Genomic DNA, 24,949 nt, shown 5'->3' with positions numbered 1-24,949 from the left:
AGGGTTATTGTTTGTTATCTTTCTAAAAGGTTAATTAAAGCACTTGAGTGAGAACGGATCTGACCAAACAAAATGCAAAACAGAGTGAAAGTGCTACCCAACATACTGTACATGTCATGTACATTTGCAAAAGACAAGATCCTTTCAAAAATAGGAAAGATGCACCATCAATAATCAAGGTCAAAAGTTTAAATCTCACGTTATGATCAAAAGTCAGTACATTGACATTAACATACAAACACATTTGAGAGTGTAATTTCAAAACAAATGTTCTCTTAAGCACAATAACATAAGATATTGAACCCCCAGGTGATTTAAGGAGTTAGCTGCATCCTTCACTCTTCAGTTGTAAGGAAGGCAGTGCCCCCTTCTCACCACAGGGTGGCAGTGTTCGCTGAGAGATGGGACTCCTCCAGTATTAGGACACAGCACAAACACACATATAACCAGAAGAAGAAAACACTCTCCACAGCAGTTCTCATCTCACACAGATGCATTCAGTAAATTTAAGAAGATCAAAATAAGAACACATTTGAAATTGTAAAACAAATGATTGTAAAACAAATTCTTAATAGACACATTCTGGCACAGGAATTACTTGTACTTTTATAGTTCTTAATCTGGAATACATGAGACCTACAGTATTAGGTCCCAATGCATTAATCTGAGTATTACACTAATATAACATCTAATTTACACCTACTAACATAAAAGTAATCTTGTATTTACATGAACCTCTGTGACCAAAAACCCTTAAATTCCATTTTCATTTCTAATGTCCCAGTTTGAACACAACATTAGATGAGGACAAATTTAATATGTTCTCACCATCATATAAGTCCCTGCAACCTATAGAATTCCAGAATGTGTGCATCACAGCCAGATAGTTCAAATAGCTCACACATCCCAGAATACCAGAATATGTGTATTTACAGTGGAGAAGATATGGAAAACTATGGAAAACTTTTCCAAGACAGGTTGTTGAGGTACAGTTGCAGAGACAATGCCTTCCCACTGTATTCTTAATCTAGGTCCAGGTTCAGGTTGTGAATGTTGTTATATTATTATTACCTCAAGCTGGTGTGTCTTGAGCATTATGATGCATAATAATGGCTGTCATGCGTCACCCAGTTGGGTGCTGCTCACTGGTGGCGGTTAATGAGGTCCCCCCTTCACTCTAGTCTATAGCACTTTAGGTGTCTTAAAAAGCGCTATATAAATGCAGTATGATGTGAGGTCAGTTTGGGTAAAGAAATTGATAAACCTAGAAATACGTTTCCTCTTGATATTTACAGTACATTTCTGACTCAGCTAGTTTTCTGTCTAGTGAAATCACTCAGCTACTACCAGGAGAGAACCCACAACACTACAACACAGATCTGGGTGAAGGCCATTGTCTCTTTCAACCTGGTGGTTTTTAACTAACCTGACCCTAGCCAGATGAATTTCGTTCCGCTATAGCTCCGCCTAGCTTCACTCACATCCATCTGGGACCTCTTCCATTGAGAGTGATTTCTGCAACCGACTTTATGGTTCAGCCAATCAGGACGCAGGGCGGGAGTTTCATAGATTTGACATAGCGTAGAAGCGACTGTGACACTGTTATTAGCGTCACGGGTTGGCTTCGATGTGAGTGGTTGAAGTAGCACGTCAATAGATGACGGACAAGTGGCTTATTCAATCATATGCAAGCATTTTTTGATTAGGCCCAGCCTTCTGAAGCAACACTTCAATGGATCGGTTCCAGATGGATGAGTGGAGCTAGGCGGAGCGAAATTCATCTGGCGAGGGTCAGGTTAGTTTTTAACAGGATAGATCTGTGAGTTAAATCAAACTCCTTTGAGTCTGACCTTGTCCTCGTCTTTGCCTCCGTGTCTGCCAAACTAGCATGCGCGCACACAGGATCACAAGATATACAGCGAAGTCACAGATGATACAAGTACAAAGTGCAAAGTCTTAAATGTATAAATTTTTTCAGATAAGCAAACCAGGTGACGACCTGCAGTGTTTCTTAGCATCAAACATCAACTGACAGTTCAAAAAGACAAAAAGTGACAGTCTATGCAGATTTTACTTTATGAAGTGTTTTTTTTACAGTTAACAGTATGTGCTTACATACACATATTGTTGATGAAGTGTGTGTGTGTGTGTGTGTGTGTGTGTGTGTGTGTGTGTGTGTGGTGTATGTGGTGTGTCTGTGTGTGATTAAAGAATAAGCACCATTTGGGCTACGTCAACTAACACTCATTATCAGCCACTAACTAAGGCCTTTTCTGAGAGCATCAGTTAGACGACATGTCAGTTAGAGCGTGATGAAAAAGAGATGTTAAAAACTAGTGTCAGGAGAGCAGATATGACTTACCAAAATCTCCCCCTTTCACAGGGAAGGAGTTATAGGGCAGCAGAGAGAGAGAGAGAGAGAGAGATAGTGTGTGAGAAAGAGAGAGAGAGTGTGTGAGAGAGAGAGAGAAAGAGAGAGAGAGTGTGTGTGTGTGTGAGAGAGAGAATGTGAAAGAGATATTATGTGAGAGGGAGACAGAGTGTGTGAGAGAGACAGAGAGATTGTGTGAGAGTGAGTGTGTGTGTGTGAGAGAGAGATACACAGAGAAAGAGAAAGTAATGGTTTGAAAGAAAAGATAAAACATAAAGAACAGATAAAAAAAGAGGGAAGTGGGAAAGGAAAGAAAAGAAAGAGCATTACCAACACAGGAAGAAAAGAAGAGAGAGAGCGAGAGGGAGAAATAAAAGAGGGGGAACGAAAGAGAGGTCAAAGAGGACACAAGTCACATGCTCTTGAACACTGATGACCACAGGGGGCCCACACAGAATTAGAGGCAGTAGAGCTTCTTACTATCGATGCCAATACTGGGTACAATAACACGCATGATAATGATATACAGAATATGATGATCCAATAAGTGGCCAAAAACATTCTAATGTCCAAAGTGTACTTAATTGCTTTGAAACATTTTATCATTGGCGCACCAACCAGCCTCCCTATAAGATGTTTACTTCCTGTTCAGGGCACACGTCACAGTTCTACTCCTCCAATTCTCTGGGGCTGCACATGCAGCACTGACATCACTGAATGACATCATCAAAGGGAGCATTCAGTCAGGGGGTTCTAGTCTGAGCAGTACAGTAGACAGTCAACAAGTCTACTTGGGCTGACCACAAAAAAAACAAACTCATCACATCACAGACACAGGAAGGAAGAGCATGCTGGGAACTTCCTGTTGTTGGTGAGGGAGATGATGGGGGCGGGAGCTGACGGTATCAACTCCGTGTGACCCACGCCAGCGCACAGGAAGGGAAGGGTCACATGATTTGGGTTCCGCTAGAGATCCTGTGTGTGTGTGTGTGTGTGTGTGTGTGTGTGTGTGTGTGTGTGTGTGTGTGTGTGTGTGTGTGTGTGTGTGTGTGTGTGTGTGTGTGTGTGTTATTTCACTGACTGTGCTCTCTGACAGTATGTGTAATGACACAGACAGCGAGACAGTGAGTGGATAGACACTGACTGTTCAAGAAACAGGAAAGGAGAATGTCTAAGGTTGTCTGAGTTACCTGGTTGGGCATGGCTCTTTTCTTGCTCACATTGGCGGTCCTTTGCTGAGCACTAGAAAAATCACACACACACACACACACACAAACAGATACAAAAACTATATTTCTAACTCATTTCAATATGTTTTATCTGCAGGTATATTTGAGTAATACAATAATCACACTGCTTGGACAATTGTATGACCTTTTTAATCCAAATCCTTTTTTTGTTTGTTTTTTGCAAAGGCATGGCTACATGCTTTCTTAAATGACTACAATCCCATAATTCAGCTGGTGGTCCTGAAGTTAGTGAGGGAGCAGGTGTAGCACCACAACAGCTTGTGCAACAAAGAACAATAAACTGCATAAGTAAATGTACTGTATGTATATATGGGCCTTAAAGGCGCTATAAAGAACAATAAACTGCATAAGTAAATGCATGTAGATATGGGCCTTAAAGGCGATATAAAGAACAATAAACTGCATAAGTAAATGTATGTAGATATGGGCCTTAAAGGCGATATAAAGAACAATGAACTGCATAATTAAATGTATGTAGATATGGGCCTTAAAGGCGCTATAAAGAACAATAAACTGCATAATTAAATGTATGTAGATATGGGCCTTAAAGGCGATATAAAGAACAATAAACTGCATAATTAAATGTACTGTATGTATATATGGGCCTTAAAGGCGCTATAAAGAACAATAAACTGCATAATTAAATGTACTGTATGTATATATGGGCCTTAAAGGCGCTATAAAGAACAATAAACTGCATAATTAAATGTATGTAGATATGGGCCTTAAAGGCGATATAAAGAACAATAAACTGCATAATTAAATGTATGTAGATATGGGCCTTAAAGGCGATATAAAGAACAATAAACTGCATAATTAAATGTACTGTATGTATATATGGGCCTTAAAGGCGCTATAAGCAATGTTGAGCAACTTCACTTCAGTTGATGTTCAAACAAAACAGAGAGGTAGCTCGCTCCTCCCTCACCTTCCGACCAATTAAATTGAAATTGCAATTGAAACTCTCCTAAACGTGCAGAAATCAATTTGCCAATTGGCTTTTACTGCAAACATAGACAAATCAGCTCGATGCTTGCACATACCACACAATAACCACTAACTTCATGCCTAATAAACCTTCACCCACCATGTCAGTTAGAGCCCTATGTGTCCTCTAACCCAGGCATAATCAACACAGTCTCACCCACTATGTCAGTTAGAGCCCTATGTGTCAGTTAGGGCCCTATGTGTCAGTTAAGGCCCTATGTGTCAGTTAAGGCCCTATGTGTCCTCTAACCAAGGCATAATCAGCACAGTCTCACCCACTATGTCAGTTAGAGCCCTATGTGTCAGTTAGGGCCCTATGTGTCCTCTAACCAAGGCATAATCAGCACAGTCTCACCCACCATGTCAGTTAGGGCCCTATGTGTCACTCACTTGGCAAATCCAATGAAGTCCTCGTGGTTGGTGTTGATGTAGGAGAGCTCCATGTCGATCAAGAGCAAGACCTGGTTAAGAGAGGACAGCTGGTGATAAATCATGGCAAGGAGGATTCGTAGAAATCTGCCACAGGTCTCATGGATTCATTTACAGTCCTTCAAAACAATACAGAACGCTAACACATATAGCTACAAATTGTATCTCCCTCTCTCTCTCTCTCACACTCACACACACACAAACTCTCCCTTTCACACACACACACACACACACACACCTGCTCTTTGGTCTTGCCTTCTCGCTCCCTCACATGGGTGGTGACGATCCGCTCAGTTTCCTCTCTTAGCCGGGGGTAAGAAGTCAGCTGGATAAACACACACACACACAGAAAAACACTACTGCAGAAGTTGAAGAAACACACAAGCACCAAAAACTACAAGTGCACAGGCATGCACATGCACTCTCCTTCTTTCTTTCTCTCTCTCTCTCTCTCTCTCTCTCTCTCTCTCTCTCTCTCTCATGCACACACTTGTACATACTATTGCTTGCATTCAAGCTTAGCCTCACATAAATATCACTTATTTGAACTCTCTAAAATCATGCAGAGCAATGCACGCACACGCACACACGCGCACACACACACACACACACACACACACAAACAAAGTTCACAGGAGAAATGGGGTAGGAAGATTGAGGCCCTTGTAGAGAGGTGCACTGTGGGTAGCATGCAGTGAGCGGTCACAACTCAGTCTTGAATGAAGCAGGAGGAGTAATAAGCTCCATCACAGTGTGTGAACAGTAGGGATGCGCTAAAGCAAGGTTGTTACTGCATATTTGCACATGTTCTTGGGGGGGGGGGCATTATTTTGCCAAATTTTGATAATGAGATTTGTTTGATATTGTGTATAAATAGTGTACATCCTTAATTAGAACTTATTGTTCATAAAGCATTGACCTGTGAGTGTGTTAGTGAGGGGCCCAGTTGAGAGGGATTAAAGATGGGAAAGAGACCGGATTTGGGGACCGAAGTGACGTGTTATCAGTGGTGTGTTACAGAGGACAACTCCCACCCACACGCACACTTCAAAAAAAGTGGGTATTGGTTCAACTCGCACTGCTAGGGCAGTGTCAGGGAACTACAATGAAGAGAATATGTCTACCAGTACGACAAGATTACAGGACGGATTCGATTATTGGATTGGTGTGTCAACCAGAGCGAGCGAGAGAGAGAGGGAGATTGTCATTGGCAGAAAAACAAGGGGAAAAAAATGAGTGCCTTGACTTAAAAGAAATAAAAATCACCAGGGTGAGGTTAATCCATCGGAGGAAAGGGGAAAAGACAGCACTAGAATTAGCTCTTTTGACTGGACAAGGGGGTCAAAAAATTACAAACAACTGGAGAGGACGGGTGAGGACATCTGGGGCGCATTCCAATAACGTAAGCTAAATTAACTTATAATAATAATAATAATAATGTAAGCTAAATTAACTCAGAATAAAAATAATAATAATGATACATTTTAATTTAATTAAAAGCACCCTTTCATGACACCAAAGTTTGATTCACAAATACAAACATACCAATACAATTTATAAAACATTACCATATATTTAGAATAAGTTAGAACTCTCCCAGGAGAGGAGTCCTGTGACTTCGTTTTCCAGGGGAAATAATGCCATGAGGTTATGTTTTTTTTTTTAATAATTAAAAAAATCAATAATTATTTGTGGAGTAAAATGCAATATGTCCCAAGAGTTCTTGCTTAGTGTGTGTGTGTTTATTGCAGTCATGCAGTCATTAGTAAAACTAGCCTGTTACCCGACACAAACTCAAGATAAGCATTTTTTAGATTTTGGGGGTTTAACTTGCGGCTAGGGAAGTTGAGTGTAACAGGAAGCAAGTAAGGGGGAGAGATAGGAGGGAGGGGTAGCATCGGAAAACTGACTGCAGGTCGGAATCAAACTCTAGTCCCCGTAGACGCTTGGACACGTACAGTATGTGGTCAGGATGCGGTCGCTTGTGCCACAGCTCTCTTTAGATTTAGCATCAGTCATTATGGGAAAACAACGTTTAGCTACTTTTTGGAATAAACTAAAGGAGTATGGTTAGCAGTGCGTCGAACTCTACCAATGGCTGCGCTGATGACGTCATTTCTATGCTAAATGTGTATTTTCTATAGAACTGAGTAAACAACTACTTTTAAAGCCTTTGTTTACAAGGTTGGTTATCAGCCCCTTGGAAAACTGGAAGTGAGCAAAGGGTCCCCAAACCAAATCTCAACTGAGATGACAATCAGTGTGGTATCAGCCAGGGGTGCATTTCCCAAAACCATAGCAACTGTTGGTTGCAATGCAATTTCCCATTGCCAACCAGCTAAGTTGCTATGCTTTTGGGAAACGCACCCCAGGGTAGCTCTGACCAGCTTTTTTCATCAGATGGCTAACAGCTTCTGAGCTAATTTAGCCCTTTTCTCGGTTAATTGAAGCTTTTACTGAGGTAGATTAGCCTTTTTGAACTTTTTTCTGAGTTAATTTAGCCAGGCTTGCCACTTATCCTCATTTTTGGAATACGCCCCTGTGGTACACATACACATACAATCAGCATCACAACACAACCTGGACACCCAAGACTGTCCGTGTCCAGGAGACACACACACTCTCTCTCTCTTTCAACACACAAACACACACACTCTCTCTCTCTGTCTCTCTCTCTCTCTCCCCAACTATGTCTTCCTTGTCTTCGTTGACTTTATAGTTCTCTCCTTCTTTTCTTGTCCTCTCACATCTCCTCCTCCTCCTCTCTGTTTCTTGTCTTTCGCTTTACCTTCTCTGTACACTTGCGGATCAGCGTGGAGAGCTCAGACACCACCACGTCCACGCATTTCAGACACGGCTCCTTCAGCTTAACGATCTGTTTCTTCACGATGGCCTCAAATGCCATGTCTGGCGTGAACAGCCCCGTCCTGATGCACCATGGGATTTTTTTAAAAAGTGGGCGGGGAGAGGGAGCAGGTGAGGGGCAGGGGAGAGTTTTTAATTCAATTTAATGTGGCAAGGTTGGGTTGGTTGGCGGGTGGGTTGGGTTGGTTGGCGGGTGGGTTGGGTTGGGTTGGGTTGGGAGAGTGGGGGGGGGGGGGGGTAAGGAAGAAGCATTGAAGCATTTTTATTGGATGAGGAAATTGAGACTTGACAGGGACACAATGGTAGTATTTCCATTGGATGAACAGGGGGAAGGGGGGTGGGGGTGGGGGGTGGAGAGCAGTGTTTTGATTGGAAGAGGATATGGATATTGGGGTGGGAAAACAGAAAGGGATGAAATAATAAAGGTTGAGGGGAGAGGGGCTAAAGGAAGTAAGTATGGTTGTTGATGTGAAGTGACATGCAAAGATAAATATGAGATAGGGTGGTGACAGCAATGCAAGAAATACAGAAAGACAAAGAAAACAAGACAAGAACAGAGAAAAAAAAAAAGATTGTTTAGTTCATTAGTCATCATTCAAGACAACACTCTGGTAGACCAGCTACAGGTTTTGGGTACCGGCAACGATGACTGCAATGAGGGGAGTGAGGCAAGCAAGGCCACTTAGTCCTACATAATACCAAAACAAGCAAACAAACAAACAAACAAAACAACAAACAAACAAACAAAATAACAAACTACTCCACAGCACCAGCTGTCACCAAGCTTCCTCGCCAACTGCAGCATTGGTGAGATCATGATGGCTCTTAACACACACACACACCTGTCTAGTGACTGGGCAAACATGGCTCTGGGGTTTAGGTTTTCTGCGATGACCTAAACCACCAATAATGGGTAAGATGTTGCTTGCTGATCACCACATTGACTCATCTAACAACACCAACAGCCAATCGATTCGCTCCTCACAGAGCCCCGATTGCCCATCTGCCATGATGAGACCATCATCATGATGGCCAAGCTAAGCCACCGACTGAAGAGAACACTCACCATCCACCAACACCAGTGGAGAAGATGTAGGATGCACATCTGCATGAGTTGCTGCCTTTTGATGGAGTATTGTCCAAGCAATGTCAGTTCGAAATCTTATTCAAGTGCCATGTTGTACAATTGATTACAATTGCTAGGTTAACTTTCAAATTAAATGTAAAATGTCCAACTTATGGACTAGCTTATTGGAGACAATTCAGTTGGAGAATACTGGCAATGAAACATGAAAACCTGTAGCTGGTCTACGAGAGTGCAAGTTGATGAAAGCTAGACCATGCCTTTCTTCTTCATCAACCCTTAAATATGTCTGTCCATCACAGCAAAATAAAACCACACCAAAATCCCCGCGCTGGGGCACTTAAGACAGGGAGCCAGTAGGGCTGTTGGAGGTCAGAGGAGGGGGGCACTTCAGTACATTCAGACCCCACACAACAGGCAGGAAGTAGAAAACCAAGGTCTGGAAACTGTGTTCTGATTTGTCAATCTGCTCTGAATCCTTGTTTTCGACACTAGCTGGTACGTCAGTTATATTTTCGATTGAAGGCTGATGATTTAGCTGTGAATATGATCACTTCTTGAAAACTGCAAGAGTACATCTGCATCTTCTCTCATCATATCCAGGATCGGACTCCATCCTAGCTCAAGCTCCAAGCAAATGGTTTGGCTAGTTCTTGATCTCAGGACAGATTTACAGTTAAACTGGGCTATCAGTACCATCAGTTAGACTTGAGGGTACCACAACGAAATGTTTGGCAAATATTGGCCAACCAATTTTTTTTTCCTCTCTGTCAAACCCTGCAGAGCATGTTGGGACCTTAAAGCCGCCCCCCTTTTCCGAATTGCACTATGCCTCCTCCAACCCCACTGTTTCCTGCTGGACAGCAGTGACAGAGCCCCCTGGTAGGCCAGGAGGAGGTACTGCAGCCTACTCCAGCGGTACCTTGCAGCTGCATTGCCTGACAGTGTTGATCAGTTCCTGAATGACCTGATCGATACACTTCAGACACGGCTCCTTCAGCTTAACAATCTGCTTTTTCACGATGGCCTCGAACGCCAAGTCGGGCGTGAACAGCCCCGTTCTGAGGGCATAGACATACAAAGACACATCCGCACACACAGGGACAACGACGCACAAAAGGAGCAGAAGGGAGAGCAGGATGTAAAGGGCAACAGGACAGGTGATGGTGAAGAAGGAAAGAAAGAAAGAAAGAAAGAAAGAAAGAAAGAAAGAAAAGAAATAGAGGATTTGTTGAAAACACAGAAGACATCTCAATAGTAAATTTGAGGTGTGAATGAAAAAGAGAGAGAGAGAGAGAAAGGAACACACACAAATACACAAAATACACACACACACACAAACATAGAACAGGGGTTGACAGGTGAGTTGTGTTGCCAGGTGTGCAAGACCAAAAGAAAGTGGGAAAAAAGAGAAACAGAATCAGCTTTAGCCATCAAATGCATTACTATTGACAAATGAGGCTAGAATACCTCAGACAAAACCTCTAGCACAACACATTTAGATAGATAGATAGATAGATAGATAGATAGATAGATAGATAGATAGATACAGTAGATACAGTAGATAGATATATAACAGACAAAGTGAGAAAGGGAGTGAGAGAAAATCAGTCAAGAATGGCGTGAACTTGAGAAATGACAACAGCAGGGAACCACAGAGAGATGGAACCAACTCAACAGGTGACAAACACATGGAGACTCTTTTGTGGCTCCTGTCCTACTGCACACTGCAGATTAAAACTTGATGCGCTACAGCTGTGTCATGGCACTACGGTGGTGATCCAATCAGCTAATTAAGCCAAAACACCAGCAATGGTTTCCTGAGCATTTCATCTCTCTGTCTGAGCAGCATCACTTGTACAGGAGCACACCATTAACGTTTAGAGATACTTTAGCGGTGATGGCACAGAACTGCTGTTTATTTTATGAGCATGCTTACAGTAGGTTGATGCTCATAAAATTAATTCAACAACAACAACAACAAAAAAAAAACATTTAAAAAACTCTTTGGTGATTAGAGATATATTTAGTCTCATGAGTATGCTGTTATGTTGAATATGCTGCTACAAGCACAGTTTAGTGCAGTAGTGTAACGCATATATAGCGGCGGGGTGAGTGTACTTGCCTGACGCCATGGATGTTCTTGATGGCATAACTGATCTCTCTCCTGAGCTCCTTCTCATCAAACTTCATCTGTGATCAGAACATTAGCACATACACATGAAACATTATAGGTCAGGCTGCACTGTGATCAGAACATTAGCACATACACATGAAACATTATAGGTCAGGCTGCACTGTGATCAGAACATTAGCACATACACATGAAACGTTATAGGTCAGGCTGCACTGTGATCAGAACATTAGCACATACACATGAAACATTATAGGTCAGGCTGCACTGTGATCAGAACATTAGCACATACACATGAAACATTATAGGTCAGGCTGCACTGTGATCAGAACATTAGCACATACACATGAAACATTATAGGTCAGGCTGCACTGTGATCAGAACATTAGCACATACACATGAAACATTATAGGTCAGGCTGCACTGTGATCAGAACATTAGCACATACACATGAAACATTATAGGTCAGGCTGCACTGTGATCAGAACATTAGCACATACACATGAAACATTATAGGTCAGGCTGCACTGTGATCAGAACATTAGCACATACACATGAAACATTATAGGTCAGGCTGCACTGTGATCAGAACATTAGCACATACACATGAAACGTTATAGGTCAGGCTGCACTGTGATCAGAACATTAGCACATACACATGAAACGTTATAGGTCAGGCTGCACTGTGATCAGAACATTAGCACATACACATGAAACGTTATAGGTCAGGCTGCACTGTGATCAGAACATTAGCACATACACATGAAACATTATAGGTCAGGCTGCACTGTGATCAGAACATTAGAACATACACATATAAAAAATTATAGGTCAGGCTGCACTGCAGTTAACAGTAGTGTAGAGGCTAGGGCATTGGGCTAGCTGGTTTTGCCCTTGGACACTTAACCCCAGAGTTGCTTCAGGGGGATTTTTGCCAGCAAAGGGTGTCTGTGTCACTTTGAATGAATGTGTTCTACATTACTGCCTTTGAAGAACAACGAAAACAACTCACACCTTAATTGATTTTGTAAACATTAATATTGCAAACAGTAACCCCCGCCTCCCACAAAAACGTACAGTGCTCTATCAGGGGCCTTGGTGTCACATTGCTCTAACAGTTGCTCTCGCACTACTTTCTTATTATACTGCTGGAACTACATAGGGTACCTTGAAGAGCTCGTAGGGGAAGATCTCGTGGAAGACGCGGTTGATGCGAGCACCTCCAGAAAGTTCCACAGTGTCCACTTGGTCACCTGAACCCTCGATGCGCTTCTCAAAGTCCACACCGAACTGTTGAACCATCCTTAAGGGAGGACAGAGTAAGGGTGAGTGGGACTGTGTACAAGATTGTGTCTGTTTCTGTGTCTGTGTCAATATTGCTAGTCACTAGTCAGCTCATACATTAACATACTCTGGAAGGACTTGGAAGGGAAAAATGAAATGCCGTTTCACATCTCATAACAATTCTGTATTGCTATCTGAAATTGCATCAAAAAACAAAAGAAATCTGTGTGAAAATTTTGCAAGGGTACTGTGTGTGCATGTAAATATATGCATGCGGATATATTCATGTATAGGTGTGTCTCTGTGTGTGTGCTCGCGCACATGAACTCACACTGCAGGTCATTCATTTGGAAGTTACTGTGCAAAAGTCAGAGACTGTGTGTGTGTGTGTGTGTGTGTGTGTGTGTGTGTGTGTGTGTGTATGTGTGTGTTTGTGTGTGCATACGTGCATGTGTGCATGGGTACACTCACTGGAGTAAAGCCTTGGTCTTTCGCTGCGGGTCATCGGGCTTGAAGTTTTTGTACTCCTCCACTTCCTTCTCCAGCGAGAGCAGCTGAGACTGCAGTTTGCTGCGCAGAGTCGGCAGAGTGTCGCGGATGTGGTTGGTCAGTTGCTGCAGAGGGAGACCATTGTTATTTTTAAAAAGTGGATGGTGAGATGAACATACAATTGGACGAGAAACATTATGAGGAATAAGATACCTACAGAATGACAAATATATATATAGTTTCAGCTTCAGAACAGTAATGTATAACAAAGAGTGAAAGAGAGGAGAGAGTCAAGATCAGAACTTGGAAGAGACGTAAGAAAACAGCGAATGCTGTCATTCATCATTTCAGTTCATCAAGAAAAATACTTAAATAGGACTCACAAAGATAAAGAGCAGTGCAGAAAGAGAAATGGACGTCAGGCTGAAACTGACATGAAACACCTTTGTGGGACCTCTTCTTTGACTAGCCTATTTGGGCTAGTGGTTCTCAGACTTTTTCCCCATCTCTCCCCACTTTGGAGGTAGGGAATTTTCAAGCCCTACCTGACCCCCATCACCCCAGCAAAATGGAAACGTTAAAATATTATTTTGGCATTTTGGTTTCATGTTACATTTCCTGTTTTAGTCCGCTGGATCAGATGTTATTTTATTTCATATGTCTGTCTGTTTATGACTCCTATGTTTGTGTGAGGCTATTTTGTTTTGAGTCTATGACCTTCCATGTAAATAAAGAAAGGCGTTATCATTCCTGTTCATCGCACCCCACCTGTCATGTCTCTATTCCCCACTAATGGGGCCCGGCCCTCACTTTGAGAACCACTGCGCTAATCTCAAACTTCTCTTTTGTTTTAGATTTATTTGTTAATGTAATTTTGCTCCTAAAGGCAGTTTAGGAGAAACAGATCAAATCTCAATGAGAGCTGATTTATTTCTTGGGAGAGAAAAAAAGACACATTTTTAAGACAAGATATTTTCCTTTGGGATGCCACTCAGTTGAGCTTAATTATGTATGGAGAAATAGGCTAAACAAAGGAGATGACCAGACCAGGTGAGACATGGGTAAGACGACAACGAGACTTACCTGGTTGAGGGCCTTCTGCAGGTGAGGGGTGCCCATCCGCTCGGCTATGTGGCGGTATGCCGGGTGCGACAGGAAGAACTTCCTTTCAGCGGTGAGAGCCGCACTGATGTCCTTCCTGCCGTCAATGTCCTTCTGACTACGGTTCACCACACCAATGTAACCTGGAGGATGAAAACAAGAAATGATGCCTTTATGTCATGTCTACATTATGTCTGCGTAAGCCTTGCTATAATTGCAATTGCATGCATGATGTATGCGTGTGTATGTGTGCGTGTGTGTGAGAGTGTGTGTGTAGTCGCTTTGGTTAATTATGTGTCAAATGTAATGTAATGTGTGTGTGTGTGTGTGTGTGTGTGTGTAATGTGTGTATGTGTGTGTTACCTCTGCGCAGCGGCAGCAGCTTGTTCTCAAAGATGTCTCCCACTGCTCACACATCACCCTCCAGACCACATAACACACACACACACACACACATGGCTCTCCTACCTCCTAGCTCATGTTTGGCTCTTCTCCTCTCTAGATTCTCTCCTTTTGTCTCTCTCACCACTCCAAATGTAATGTAATGTAATGTAATGTAATGTGTGTGTGTGTGTGTGTGTGTTACCTCTGCGCAGATGCATGATGTATGCGTGTGTATGTGTGCGTGTGTGTGTGAGAGTGTGTGTGTAGTCGCTTTGGTTAATTATGTGCCAAATGTAATGTAATGTGTGTGTGTGTGTGTGTGTGTGTGTGTGTAATGCCTGTGTGTGTGTGAGAGTGTGTGTGTAGTCGCTTTGGTTAATTATGTGCCAAATGTAATGTAATGTGTGTGTGTGTGTGTGTGTGTGTGTGTGTAATGCCTGTGTGTGTGTGTGTGTGTGTTACCTCTGCGCAGCGGCAGCAGCTTGTTCTCAAAGATGTCTCTCGCGTCTGTCCCCTCGTCCATCAGGTCCAGCTTGGTGATCACGCCGATGGTCCTCAGGCCTGGTGGTCAGCACAAGGTCAAAGGTCATCAGGGTCACTTTCAGGTCACCTCGTTAATTTATTAAAAGGAGAAATGCATTCATGTGCAGCCACCCACCCACACACACACACAAAAGTGACTTGACTTGCATCTTCATAAAAACATGACCCATGACACACACACACACACACACACACACACACACAGGGCATCAATGAATATTCACAGTCTAGTATGTACTATAAAAGTTGTTGAAACAGATAAATACACGCTGACAAACACCAAAACTTACCCTGTGGGTCGACCTCTTTGGCGATCTTGAGGGCGTCTGAGTTGGCCAGGTCAGTGTTAGCTGGCGTCACAGCCAGGATGAGACAATTCTCCCTGGTGATGAACTGAAGAAGCATGTCCCTGATCTGAAACTCGATGTCTACTGGCTGGTCACCCACAGCAACCTTCGTCATGCCCGGGAGGTCGATCAAGGTCAAGTTCAAGACTAGAGGTGGAAGAGGACAAAGAGAGATGGAGTCAAAAATGTGTCAATATGTGTGTGTGTGTGTGTGTGTGTGTGTGTGTGCATTCAAGGTTTCTGCAGATTTCAACAAGTTAAATTTCTGTAAAAGAGGAGGAGATATAGACAGGAAGTTTCTTCAAAGGGAGACGTTCTTTTTTTTTCTGCTATGCCTTTATTTTTGTCTGGATATGTACGGTATGTTGGGTTGTGTACTGTGGAGACACTAAGCGCTCCGACTGATGAACGGTCGGTGAGGCCTGATGTGTCAGAGTGCTTGTGGACTCCATGTCGAGCTTGACAGGCCACAGGTGCCATTAATTGAGGCAACTTGCCTATTTAAGACTAGGAAGTGGCTAGGGATGAAACACACTGACGAAGGCCACAAGGCCGAAACATTTGTTACTTGTTACCCCTGTTGCTACATGACAATAAGTCAGCGAAAAAGGAATAAAAAAAAAAATGGAGTGCGATCAACAAATTATATGAAGGACAATCAGACTAAGCAGTAATATTGCTAGTACATGTACATGTTTTTACTGCAAAAAAATTCTATCCAGGCCGCAAAGTTTTTATCAGTTATCAGTTCCGTGTTGATCTTGTTTTGTAGTTACACACCTAGTGTGTTATTCGTTTATATATTTAAGACTGTTTAAGACATAACATTTATATGATCAGATTTTTAGCAATAGGCTAATTGGTCTAACCCACTTTCATTGGATTATGCTAAGATAGGCTAATGGTCTCAGACTGGGTTATTGCACACACTTATGCTAAGCTAGGCTAATGGTCTCGGACTGGGTTATTGCACACACTTATGCTAAACTAGGCTAATGGTCTCAGACTGGGTTATTGCACACACTTATGCTAAGCTAGGCTAATGGTCTCAGACTGGGTTATTGCACACACTTATGCTAAGCTAGGCTAATGGTCTCAGACTGGGTTATTGCACACACAGACAAGAGAAGGGTATGAATCCCCCCAACTAGCTTTTGGTGTGTCCCTGGTATTACTGTTGAATTTGTGGACTTGGAGATTGATGGCTATGGATCTGTTTATCTGTATTATTGTGTGTGTGTGTAAGGTGTGTGTAAGGTGTGTGTGTGTGTGTGTGTGTGTGTGTGTGTGTGTGTGTGTGTGTGTGTGTGTGTGTTACCGTTGGGTGAGAAGACTCGAAGGTTGATGGGTATGGGGGAGATCCCCTTATTGGAACCAGTGATCCGGTCCGTCTCCGCCTCAATCTCCCGACGGACTTCATCGAAGTCCACAAACTTCTTGTCCTTACAGTGCAGGAACTCGGCATACTCTGGACAGACACAGACATACGGATATATATAAACTCTGGACAGACACAGACATACGGATATATATAAACTCTGGACAGACACAGACATATGGATATATATAAACTCTGGACAGACACAGACATATGGATATATATAAACTCTGGCCAGACACAGATGGATGGATATATATAAACTCTGGCCAGACACAGATGGATGGATATATATAAACTCTGGACAGACACAGACATATATAAACTCTGGACAGACACAGACATACGGATATATATAAACTCTGGCCAGACACAGAAGGATGGATATATATAAACTCTGGCCAGACACAGACATATGGATATGTATAAACTCTGGACAGACACAGACATATGGATATATATATATATGTCATATGGATATATATAAACTCTGGCCAGACACAGACATATGGATATATATATATATATATATATATATATATATATATATATATATATATATATATATATATATATATATATATATATATATATATATATATCATATGGATATATATAAACTCTGGCCAGACACAGACATATGGATATATATATATATATATATCATATGGATATATATAAACTCTGGCCAGACACAGACATATGGATATGTATAAACTCTGGACAGACACAGACATATGGATATATATATATATATATATATATATATGTCATATGGATATATATAAACTCTGGCCAGACACAGACATATGGATATGCATAAACTCTGGACAGACACAGACATATGGATATATATATATATATATATATATATATATATATATATATATATATATATATATATATATATATATATATATATATATATATATATATATGTCATATGGATATATATAAACTCTGGCCAGACACAGACATATATATATATATATATATATATATCATATGGATATATATAAACTCTGGCCAGACACAGACATATGGATATATATATATATGTCATATGGATATATATAAACTCTGGCCAGACACAGACATATGGATATGTATAAACTCTGGACAGACACAGACATATGGATATATATATATATATGTCATATGGATATATATAAACTCTGGCCAGACACAGACATATGGATATGTATAAACTCTGGACAGACACAGACGGATGGATATATAAACTCTGGACAGACACAGACAGTTTGTGTTTGTGTGTGTGCATGTGTTTGTGTGTGTATGTGTGTGTGTGTGTGTTTTTGTTTGTGTGTGTGTACGTGTATTTTGCATTATTGATTGTACATTCCACATAGTGCTGCAACTAACGACTCGTTTCATTCATCTTTTTGAGATATGTCAATTATAATATGTCAATAATGTCAATATGTCAATTATTTTTCTTGATTAATCAATTAGTTATTTGATCAATAAAATGCCAGAAAATTGTGAAACAATTTTGATCATTCTTTTCCAAAGCCCAAGATTACGATATCAAATGCCCTTGTCCTGTCCACACACCACAGATATTTAGTGCACTGGCATATAGGAGTAAGTGATTAACTTAATAGTAATTGATAAATCGATTAATCATCGCAACCTAATGTTGAGTGTAGTGTGTGTTACTGTAACATCTATACATGAGTGTGTAACAGGGGCAGCGGTGGCCCACTGGTAAGCACTCTGTAACCAGAGGGTTGCCGGTTCGAGCCCCGACCAGTGGGAATGGCTGAAGTGCCCTTGAGCAAGGCACCTAACCACTCACTGCTCCCCGAGCACCGCTGTTGTAGCAGGCAGCTCACTGCGCAGGGATTAGTGTGTGCTTCACCTCACTGTGTTCACTGTGTGCTTCATGAGTGTGTTTCACTAATTCACGGATTGGGATAAATGCAGAGACCAAATTTCCCTCACAGGATCAAAAGAGTATATATACTTATACTTAACTCATAGGGTGATGTAGTAGTGTTTTAGTGTGTATATTTCTGTATGTGTGCTTGTAGTGTTTTAGTGTGTCTATTTCTGATTGTGTGTTTTCATGGTAATTTCTGTATGTGGGTGTGCGTGTGTGTGTTTTTATGTATGTGTGTGTTTTTTATGTATGTGTATGTTTGCTTGTTCATATCGGTGAGGATACTGTGCACTGCACAAGTGTGTGTGTGTGTGTGTGTGTGTGTGTGTGTCTCCAACACAGGGAGAAAGCTTTCCTGTGTAACCAACTCTCACTTCCCCATGTGGTCCCATTTCCCATGGACTTACAAAGTCCTCTCAGCCTTAAAGGTACAGTACCTCATATTTACTATGAACCAACTGTGGCCCCTCATAGCCTTAAAGGTGTTGCATTGTGGAGAATGACTTTTGAATGAGTGAGTGTTTACAGTCTTACAGGGTGTTAGGGTAAAAGTGGTCTACGTGTGTGTGTGTGTGTGTGTGTGTGTGTGTGTGTGTGTTTTACCTGCTATGTTGTTGACCAGCTGAAGGACCAAAGGTCTGCGGGTGACGATCCCTGAGCCTCGTGGAAGAAAGTCCCTGATGGAGATGAGGACAGATCAGAGTGGAGAACATGAGGATTCCTTAGAACGTAGCAACAGTGTTAAACACAAGTGTATCACTCACAGAATACTGTGTGTTCAGAGCGTTAGTAAATACATCTAGTGGTACAGTTACACAGACACACAACGTTTATTTATGCTGTACATTGAGTCAAGTCAAGTCAAGTCGGCTTTATTGTCAATTTCTTTACATGCACTGGTCATACAAAGAATTGAAATTTCGTTTCTTACTTTCCTATGCAGACATAGACATACTTTAAATACAGACATAGACATACTTTAGACATAGACATAGACAATAAAAAATAAAAATATACAGACATACCACATACAGACATTAAAGTGCGAGACTGAAATATAGAACATATATTAGAATATAGAAATATAGAATATATATAAAAAAATAGAGGTAGTTGTGTTGTATATTTACATAGCAGCATTGTGGCAGAGTGGCAGAGTGATACAAGGATACAAGGAAGTTTATTGTCACATGCATATAGTTATGGGGGGGGGGGGGGGGGGGGTAAAAAGTGCAGTAGAAGAGGGGTTTAGTAGATTAAGTGGCAAGGGCTGCATAAAAAAGGTGGGGGAGGATTGGGATTGGGTGGGGGGCACCAACAAGGAGCACCCAAGAGCAACAGGGGCAAGGAAAAACTCCCTTACCAAGGAAGAAACCTTGGGCAGATCCACGGCTCAAGGGGCTAACCCAACTGCCAGGGGTCTTGGTGTGTGTGTTGGGGGGATGACAGGGGAGATGGGATAGTGTGCTGTGTATGTGGGGAGAGGGCAGTGTGCAATATGTGTGTTGGATGATAAATAACATTGATAGCATTTACATGAAGTTTAAACTTGTGCTTGTGTGTACTGTATATTTACATTGATATGCAGTCATTTCAAGTATATCAGGCTTGATATGAAGCAGCAACATGTTAGGCTGCGCAGTCACAGTGCAGTTCCACAGGGCGGTCCTGGGGAGGTGTTGGGGGGGTTAGGGTAGACAGGATCCTAGGTTCCTGGCTGGCTGGTGGGTGGGGGGGCCGTCAGTGATAGGAGAGTGGGTAGAGTGTTCAGCATCCTGATTGCTTGGTGGATGAAGCTACTTGCAAGTCTGGTGGTGCGGGAGCGGAGGCTCCTGTACCTCTTTCCAGAGGGCAGAAGGCTGAACAGTTCGTGTGCAGGGTGGGTTGTGTCCTTGACAATAATTAGTGCTTTGCGGGTGAGGCGGGTGGTGTAAATGTCCTGCAGGGAGGGGAGTGGTGCTCCAATGATCCTCTTAGCTGTGTTAACAATGCGCTGGATGGTCTTCCTGTTCTGATTTGTGCAGCTTCCGCCCCCACACTGTGATGCAGCTGGACACGATGCTCTCGATGGTCCCTCTGTAGAATGTGGTCATGACGGGAGGTGTGGCACTTGCCTTCTTCAATTTGCGCAAGAAGTAGAGGCGCTGCTGGGCTTTCTTCGCCAGTGATGCTGTGTTGGTGGTCCAGGAGAGGTCGTCGCTGATGTGCACCCCCAGGAATTTTGTGCTGCTCACTCTCTCCACAGCATCTCCCGTCGATGGACAGTGGTGGCAGTTGTTTGTGGCCTCTCTGAAAGTTGACAACAATCTCCTTTGTCTTGCTGGCATTCAGCAGGAGGTTGTTGTCTTTGCACCATTTGGCCAGCAGGTCTACTTCTTCTCATCGCCCTTAATAATGATGGCCACCAGTGTTGTGTCGTCCGCAAACTTCACCAGATGGTTGGAGCTGTGAGTGGTTGTAGTCATGTGTTAGCAGTGTGAAGAGCTGGGGGCTGAGCACACACCCTTGCGGGGCCCCCGTGCTCAGGGTCAGAGTGCTTGAGGTGTTGTTCCCGACACGTACTGCTTGTGGTCTCTTGCAACAGGAAGTCCAGCAGCCAGTTGCAGAGGGAGGTGCTGAATCCTAGCTTGTCCAGTTTGCTGATGAGTTGTTGTGGTATTATGGTGTTGAATGCTGAACTGAAGTCTATGAACAGCATTCTCACATAGGAGTCTTTATTGTCCAAGTGGGTGAGGGCTGGATGGAGGGCAGAGCAGATTGCATCCTCCGTGGATCGTTTGGCTCGGTATGCAAACTGGAAGGGGTCCAGGGTGGGGGGTAGGGTGGCTTTGATGTGTGACATGACTAGCCGTTCGAAGCACTTCATGATTATGGGCGTGAGTGCTACAGGACGGTAGTCATTGAATCATGATGGTGATGATTTCTTTGGTACGGGTATGATAGTGGCAGTTTTGAAAAGTGATGGGATGACTGCTTGCTCCAGAGAGGTGTTGAAAATGTCTGTAAAAACATCCTTCAGCTCTTCTGCACAGTCCTTCAACACTCAGTCTGGTATGTTGTCTGGGCCTGCTTTGATTGATGACATTTTAGTATAGTGACATCATCCAAATAATATCTGGAGTAGACTAGAGGGGGGGGGGGGGGGGGGGGGGTATTCAAAGCAGTTACTGCATTCACCCATTCACGTTTACCCATTCCCACAGTGATGGCTGCCATGCAAGGTGCCAATGGGAGTGAATTGGAGCTCAGGGTCTTACTCAAGAATACTTCCACACAGACGCGCACACACACACATCAAACTGCAGCAGGTTCACACACCCTCCCACTGCCCACACAGCACCCTCCAGTCCACACAATACACACACATACACACACACACACACACACACACACAGCAAACTGCAGCAGGTTCACACCCTCCCACAGCCCACACATCACCCTCCAGACCACACAACACACACACACACACACAACAAACTGCAGCAGGTTCACACACCCTCCCACTGCCCACACATCACCCTACAGACCACACAACACGCACGCACGCACGCACGAACTAGTAAACACATACACATACAACTTATATTTTCCTGAAATATTTATTAAATAATTGTAGTAAAAAGTATTTTTGCATGGATTCTACTTTTTAAATACCAGTATATGTATATTTTAACCCTTAGAACCCTAAGCTGTTTTTAGGGCATTTTCACTACCTTTATTCATAAGGATTTATTCTGGTCATTGTAAGTGTCCCACAGTAATCATTTCATGTATTAGTACTAGCATTGGTTTTATTTTGATTTTTAAAGAATTAAAATTAAAAAGCGTATTATAAAAAATCTTATATTTTGACATGTATCTCACCACAGCAAGCTCATAGCTCTACATGCATTTCATGTGTGTGTAGGGCAGACTGTCCTGAATCTGGCAATATCATTGCCACGGTGGAGGGATTCTCTGGGGCTGAGCAATTTACAGACATATGTGGTGTGCGCCTTACAGAAATAAATAACATTTTTTTATTTAGTGATTAAAAATGATCTTTCTGCAATCCATATCTGTAACACAAACTGATCTGACCTGACTTGACCCGAGTTTACGTGTTGGCCTGTGTGTGCCTGTCTGCACTCATGATTCTCTACAACTTTTTACTTCATTGCCATGAACAAAGTAAAGGCAAAAAAGGTGTTTCTTTGTCGAACAAATTGCAGATGCAATGTGAGCCTTGAATTGAATGCAGGAATTTGCTAGGATCTTAAAACCAGATTATGAACATTCTTTGCCATAGAGAAACACACAATAGCGTTGGATTATAAAGATGCTTTGCCACAAAAACGAGAGGTAAGTCGAGCTATATGAAGTTATTATTTTGCCGTCACTTAGTCTGTTTTATAACCTAGAAGGATGTATCAATACTTGGTATCAAATGATAGCTCTGTGTCTCCTCTTTCATCTGACATGCGTGGCATATCTATCCGATCACAGGTCCGCGAGTAGGCTAATTCAAACGAGAGTAATGGGTGTGCAGTTGGTTTTTGTACATGCCGTTATTATTTTGCAGTCACTTAATCTGTTTTCATAAGCCAGAAGGATCGACATACTTAATGGATAGCCCTGTGTCTCCTCTTTCATCTGATATGCTTGCCATATCTATGCGTTCACGGGTTCGCGAGTAATTCAAACGAGAGTAATGGGTGCGCAGGTGAACGCAGAGACTGTAAATATGATGCAATTTGATTTCATTTCATGATTTTTTTAATCTTCATACTTTAACGTACAGACAAGTGCGTGGTCTCATTGGAAAGCCCCACTTCTGCTCTATCACACAATAAAGGCTTCTCGTTGCTATGAACAGTTGCGGAGCAATGTAACACAGGAGAAAGGGTATGTTTTTTGACACACTTTGCGTCAATCGGCTTCTAAGGGTTAAAATCTCACGTACCCCCAGGGGTACGCGTACCCCCATTTGAGAACCAGTGGCCTAACTCATGTTTGGCTCTTCTCTTCTCTAGATTTTCTCCTTTTGTCTCTCTCACCACTCTGTCTCTCTTACTCTTATGTCTCGAATGCAACTTGCACTTGCAAGTACACATGGGCACACACACACATGGGCACACACACACATTGGCACACACACACACACGGGCACACACACACACACGGGCACGCACACACACACACACGGGCACACACACACACACACACACAGGTTGGCACTGATGTGAGCCTGATGCAGTTTCAGTTACTTTCCCATCAATTATACATCCAGCCCATTGAGAGAGAGAGAGAGAGAGAGAGAGAGAGAGAGAGAGAGAGAGAGAGAGAGAGAGAACATGAGTAAGAAAACATCTGAAAGAGATAGAGAGAGAGGGATATAAAGAGAACAAGGGATGAGGGGGGGGGGGCAGTCGTCAGAAAGGCAAACTGGAGCAGAGGGAAGAATCTCTGTGTTCTGTCTCCTTTCTTTCAGTCTCTCTCTCTCTCTCTCTCCATCTGACCCGCAGTGACTGGAACAAAAATCACATCCAGGTCACTGCACACGGCTACCCCGAGGCTGCGCTTAGCATATGTGTGTCTCTGTGTGTGCCTATGTCTCTGTGTGTGTGTGTGTGTTAATGTTTCTCTCTCGGTGTGTGTGTTTATGTTTCTCTCTCGGTGTGTGTGTGTGTGTGTGTGTGTGTGTGTGTGTGTGTGTGTGTGTGGGTGTGTGGGTGTGGGTGACCTAGTCTTTATGGATGCATAGGATAGGTTGTGCAATTTTCATGCTACCATGGCATGGACATAAACTCCCACTTTATCTTTAAATAATGTGTGTGATGCCATGCATTAATTTAGACAGGCTTGTGTGGGCCCATGGAAATGTGTGTCCATATGCATGCACACAAGTGTGTGTGTGTGCGTGTGTGTGCGTGTGTGCGTGCGTGTGTGTGTGTGTGTGTGTGTGAAAGAGATCCAGGTCAATTCAGCAGGAGGGGGTGGTGTGGTCAAGTTCCTATCCTAGATTAGCACCCCCCAGGGGGTACACACACACACACACACACACAATGTTGTCTGTTGTCGCGGCAACAGGCATGTGGACACACCCTTAAGACAAGTCTGGACACTGCAGACAGCTTATGCAGTAGTGAGGATGAGAGAAATGTCTGAACAATTATCTCTTCACATTAGTGTTTCCTGCAGGACATTTGTTAGAGGTGGTGTCTGTATAATATTAATTAATTATATAATACATATTATATTATATTATATTATATTATATCATTATAAATTAATATAGACTGATATAATTGTTTTATATGATTATTTATTCATGACAGCACACATTATGGAGATATTATAGGTAGGCTATACTGTTACTATTACAACTCTTTCTGTATTCAGCTCTCAGCAGGACTGATGC

General features: G+C 42.5%; 1 protein-coding gene across 10 annotated transcripts in view; it reads right to left on the bottom strand.

The window, feature by feature from the left end:
* LOC121718045 (dynamin-2-like) overlaps nucleotides 1-24,949 on the bottom strand; it is a 39,440-nt gene that overhangs the window by 8,391 nt on the left and 6,100 nt on the right. For 6 of the 10 annotated variants that reach the window (XM_042102853.1, XM_042102845.1, XM_042102847.1 and 3 more), the window contains exons 2-13: nucleotides 19,153-19,226; nucleotides 16,587-16,736; nucleotides 15,212-15,415; nucleotides 14,841-14,939; nucleotides 13,977-14,137; nucleotides 12,876-13,018; nucleotides 12,288-12,423; nucleotides 11,112-11,179; nucleotides 9,909-10,047; nucleotides 5,276-5,362; nucleotides 4,999-5,069; nucleotides 3,562-3,613 (exon numbers count right to left, since the gene is read on the bottom strand). In XM_042102853.1, coding sequence (XP_041958787.1) covers nucleotides 3,562-3,613; nucleotides 4,999-5,069; nucleotides 5,276-5,362; nucleotides 9,909-10,047; nucleotides 11,112-11,179; nucleotides 12,288-12,423; nucleotides 12,876-13,018; nucleotides 13,977-14,137; nucleotides 14,841-14,939; nucleotides 15,212-15,415; nucleotides 16,587-16,736; nucleotides 19,153-19,226 — 1,384 coding nt within the window. Of the gene's footprint in view, nucleotides 1-3,561; nucleotides 3,614-4,998; nucleotides 5,070-5,275; nucleotides 5,363-7,825; nucleotides 7,965-9,908; nucleotides 10,048-11,111; nucleotides 11,180-12,287; nucleotides 12,424-12,875; nucleotides 13,019-13,976; nucleotides 14,138-14,840; nucleotides 14,940-15,211; nucleotides 15,416-16,586; nucleotides 16,737-19,152; nucleotides 19,227-24,949 lie in introns of all 10 variants that reach the window. The other 4 variants (XM_042102846.1, XM_042102854.1, XM_042102851.1 and 1 more) reach the window with 1 other exon arrangement.

This window comes from Alosa sapidissima, chromosome 9, assembly GCF_018492685.1.
Source record: "Alosa sapidissima isolate fAloSap1 chromosome 9, fAloSap1.pri, whole genome shotgun sequence".
In the NCBI taxonomy this organism is placed as follows: Eukaryota; Metazoa; Chordata; class Actinopteri; order Clupeiformes; family Clupeidae; genus Alosa; species Alosa sapidissima.
Note: the sequence above shows the minus strand (reverse complement) of the source record. Positions and strands in the feature narration are given on the sequence as shown.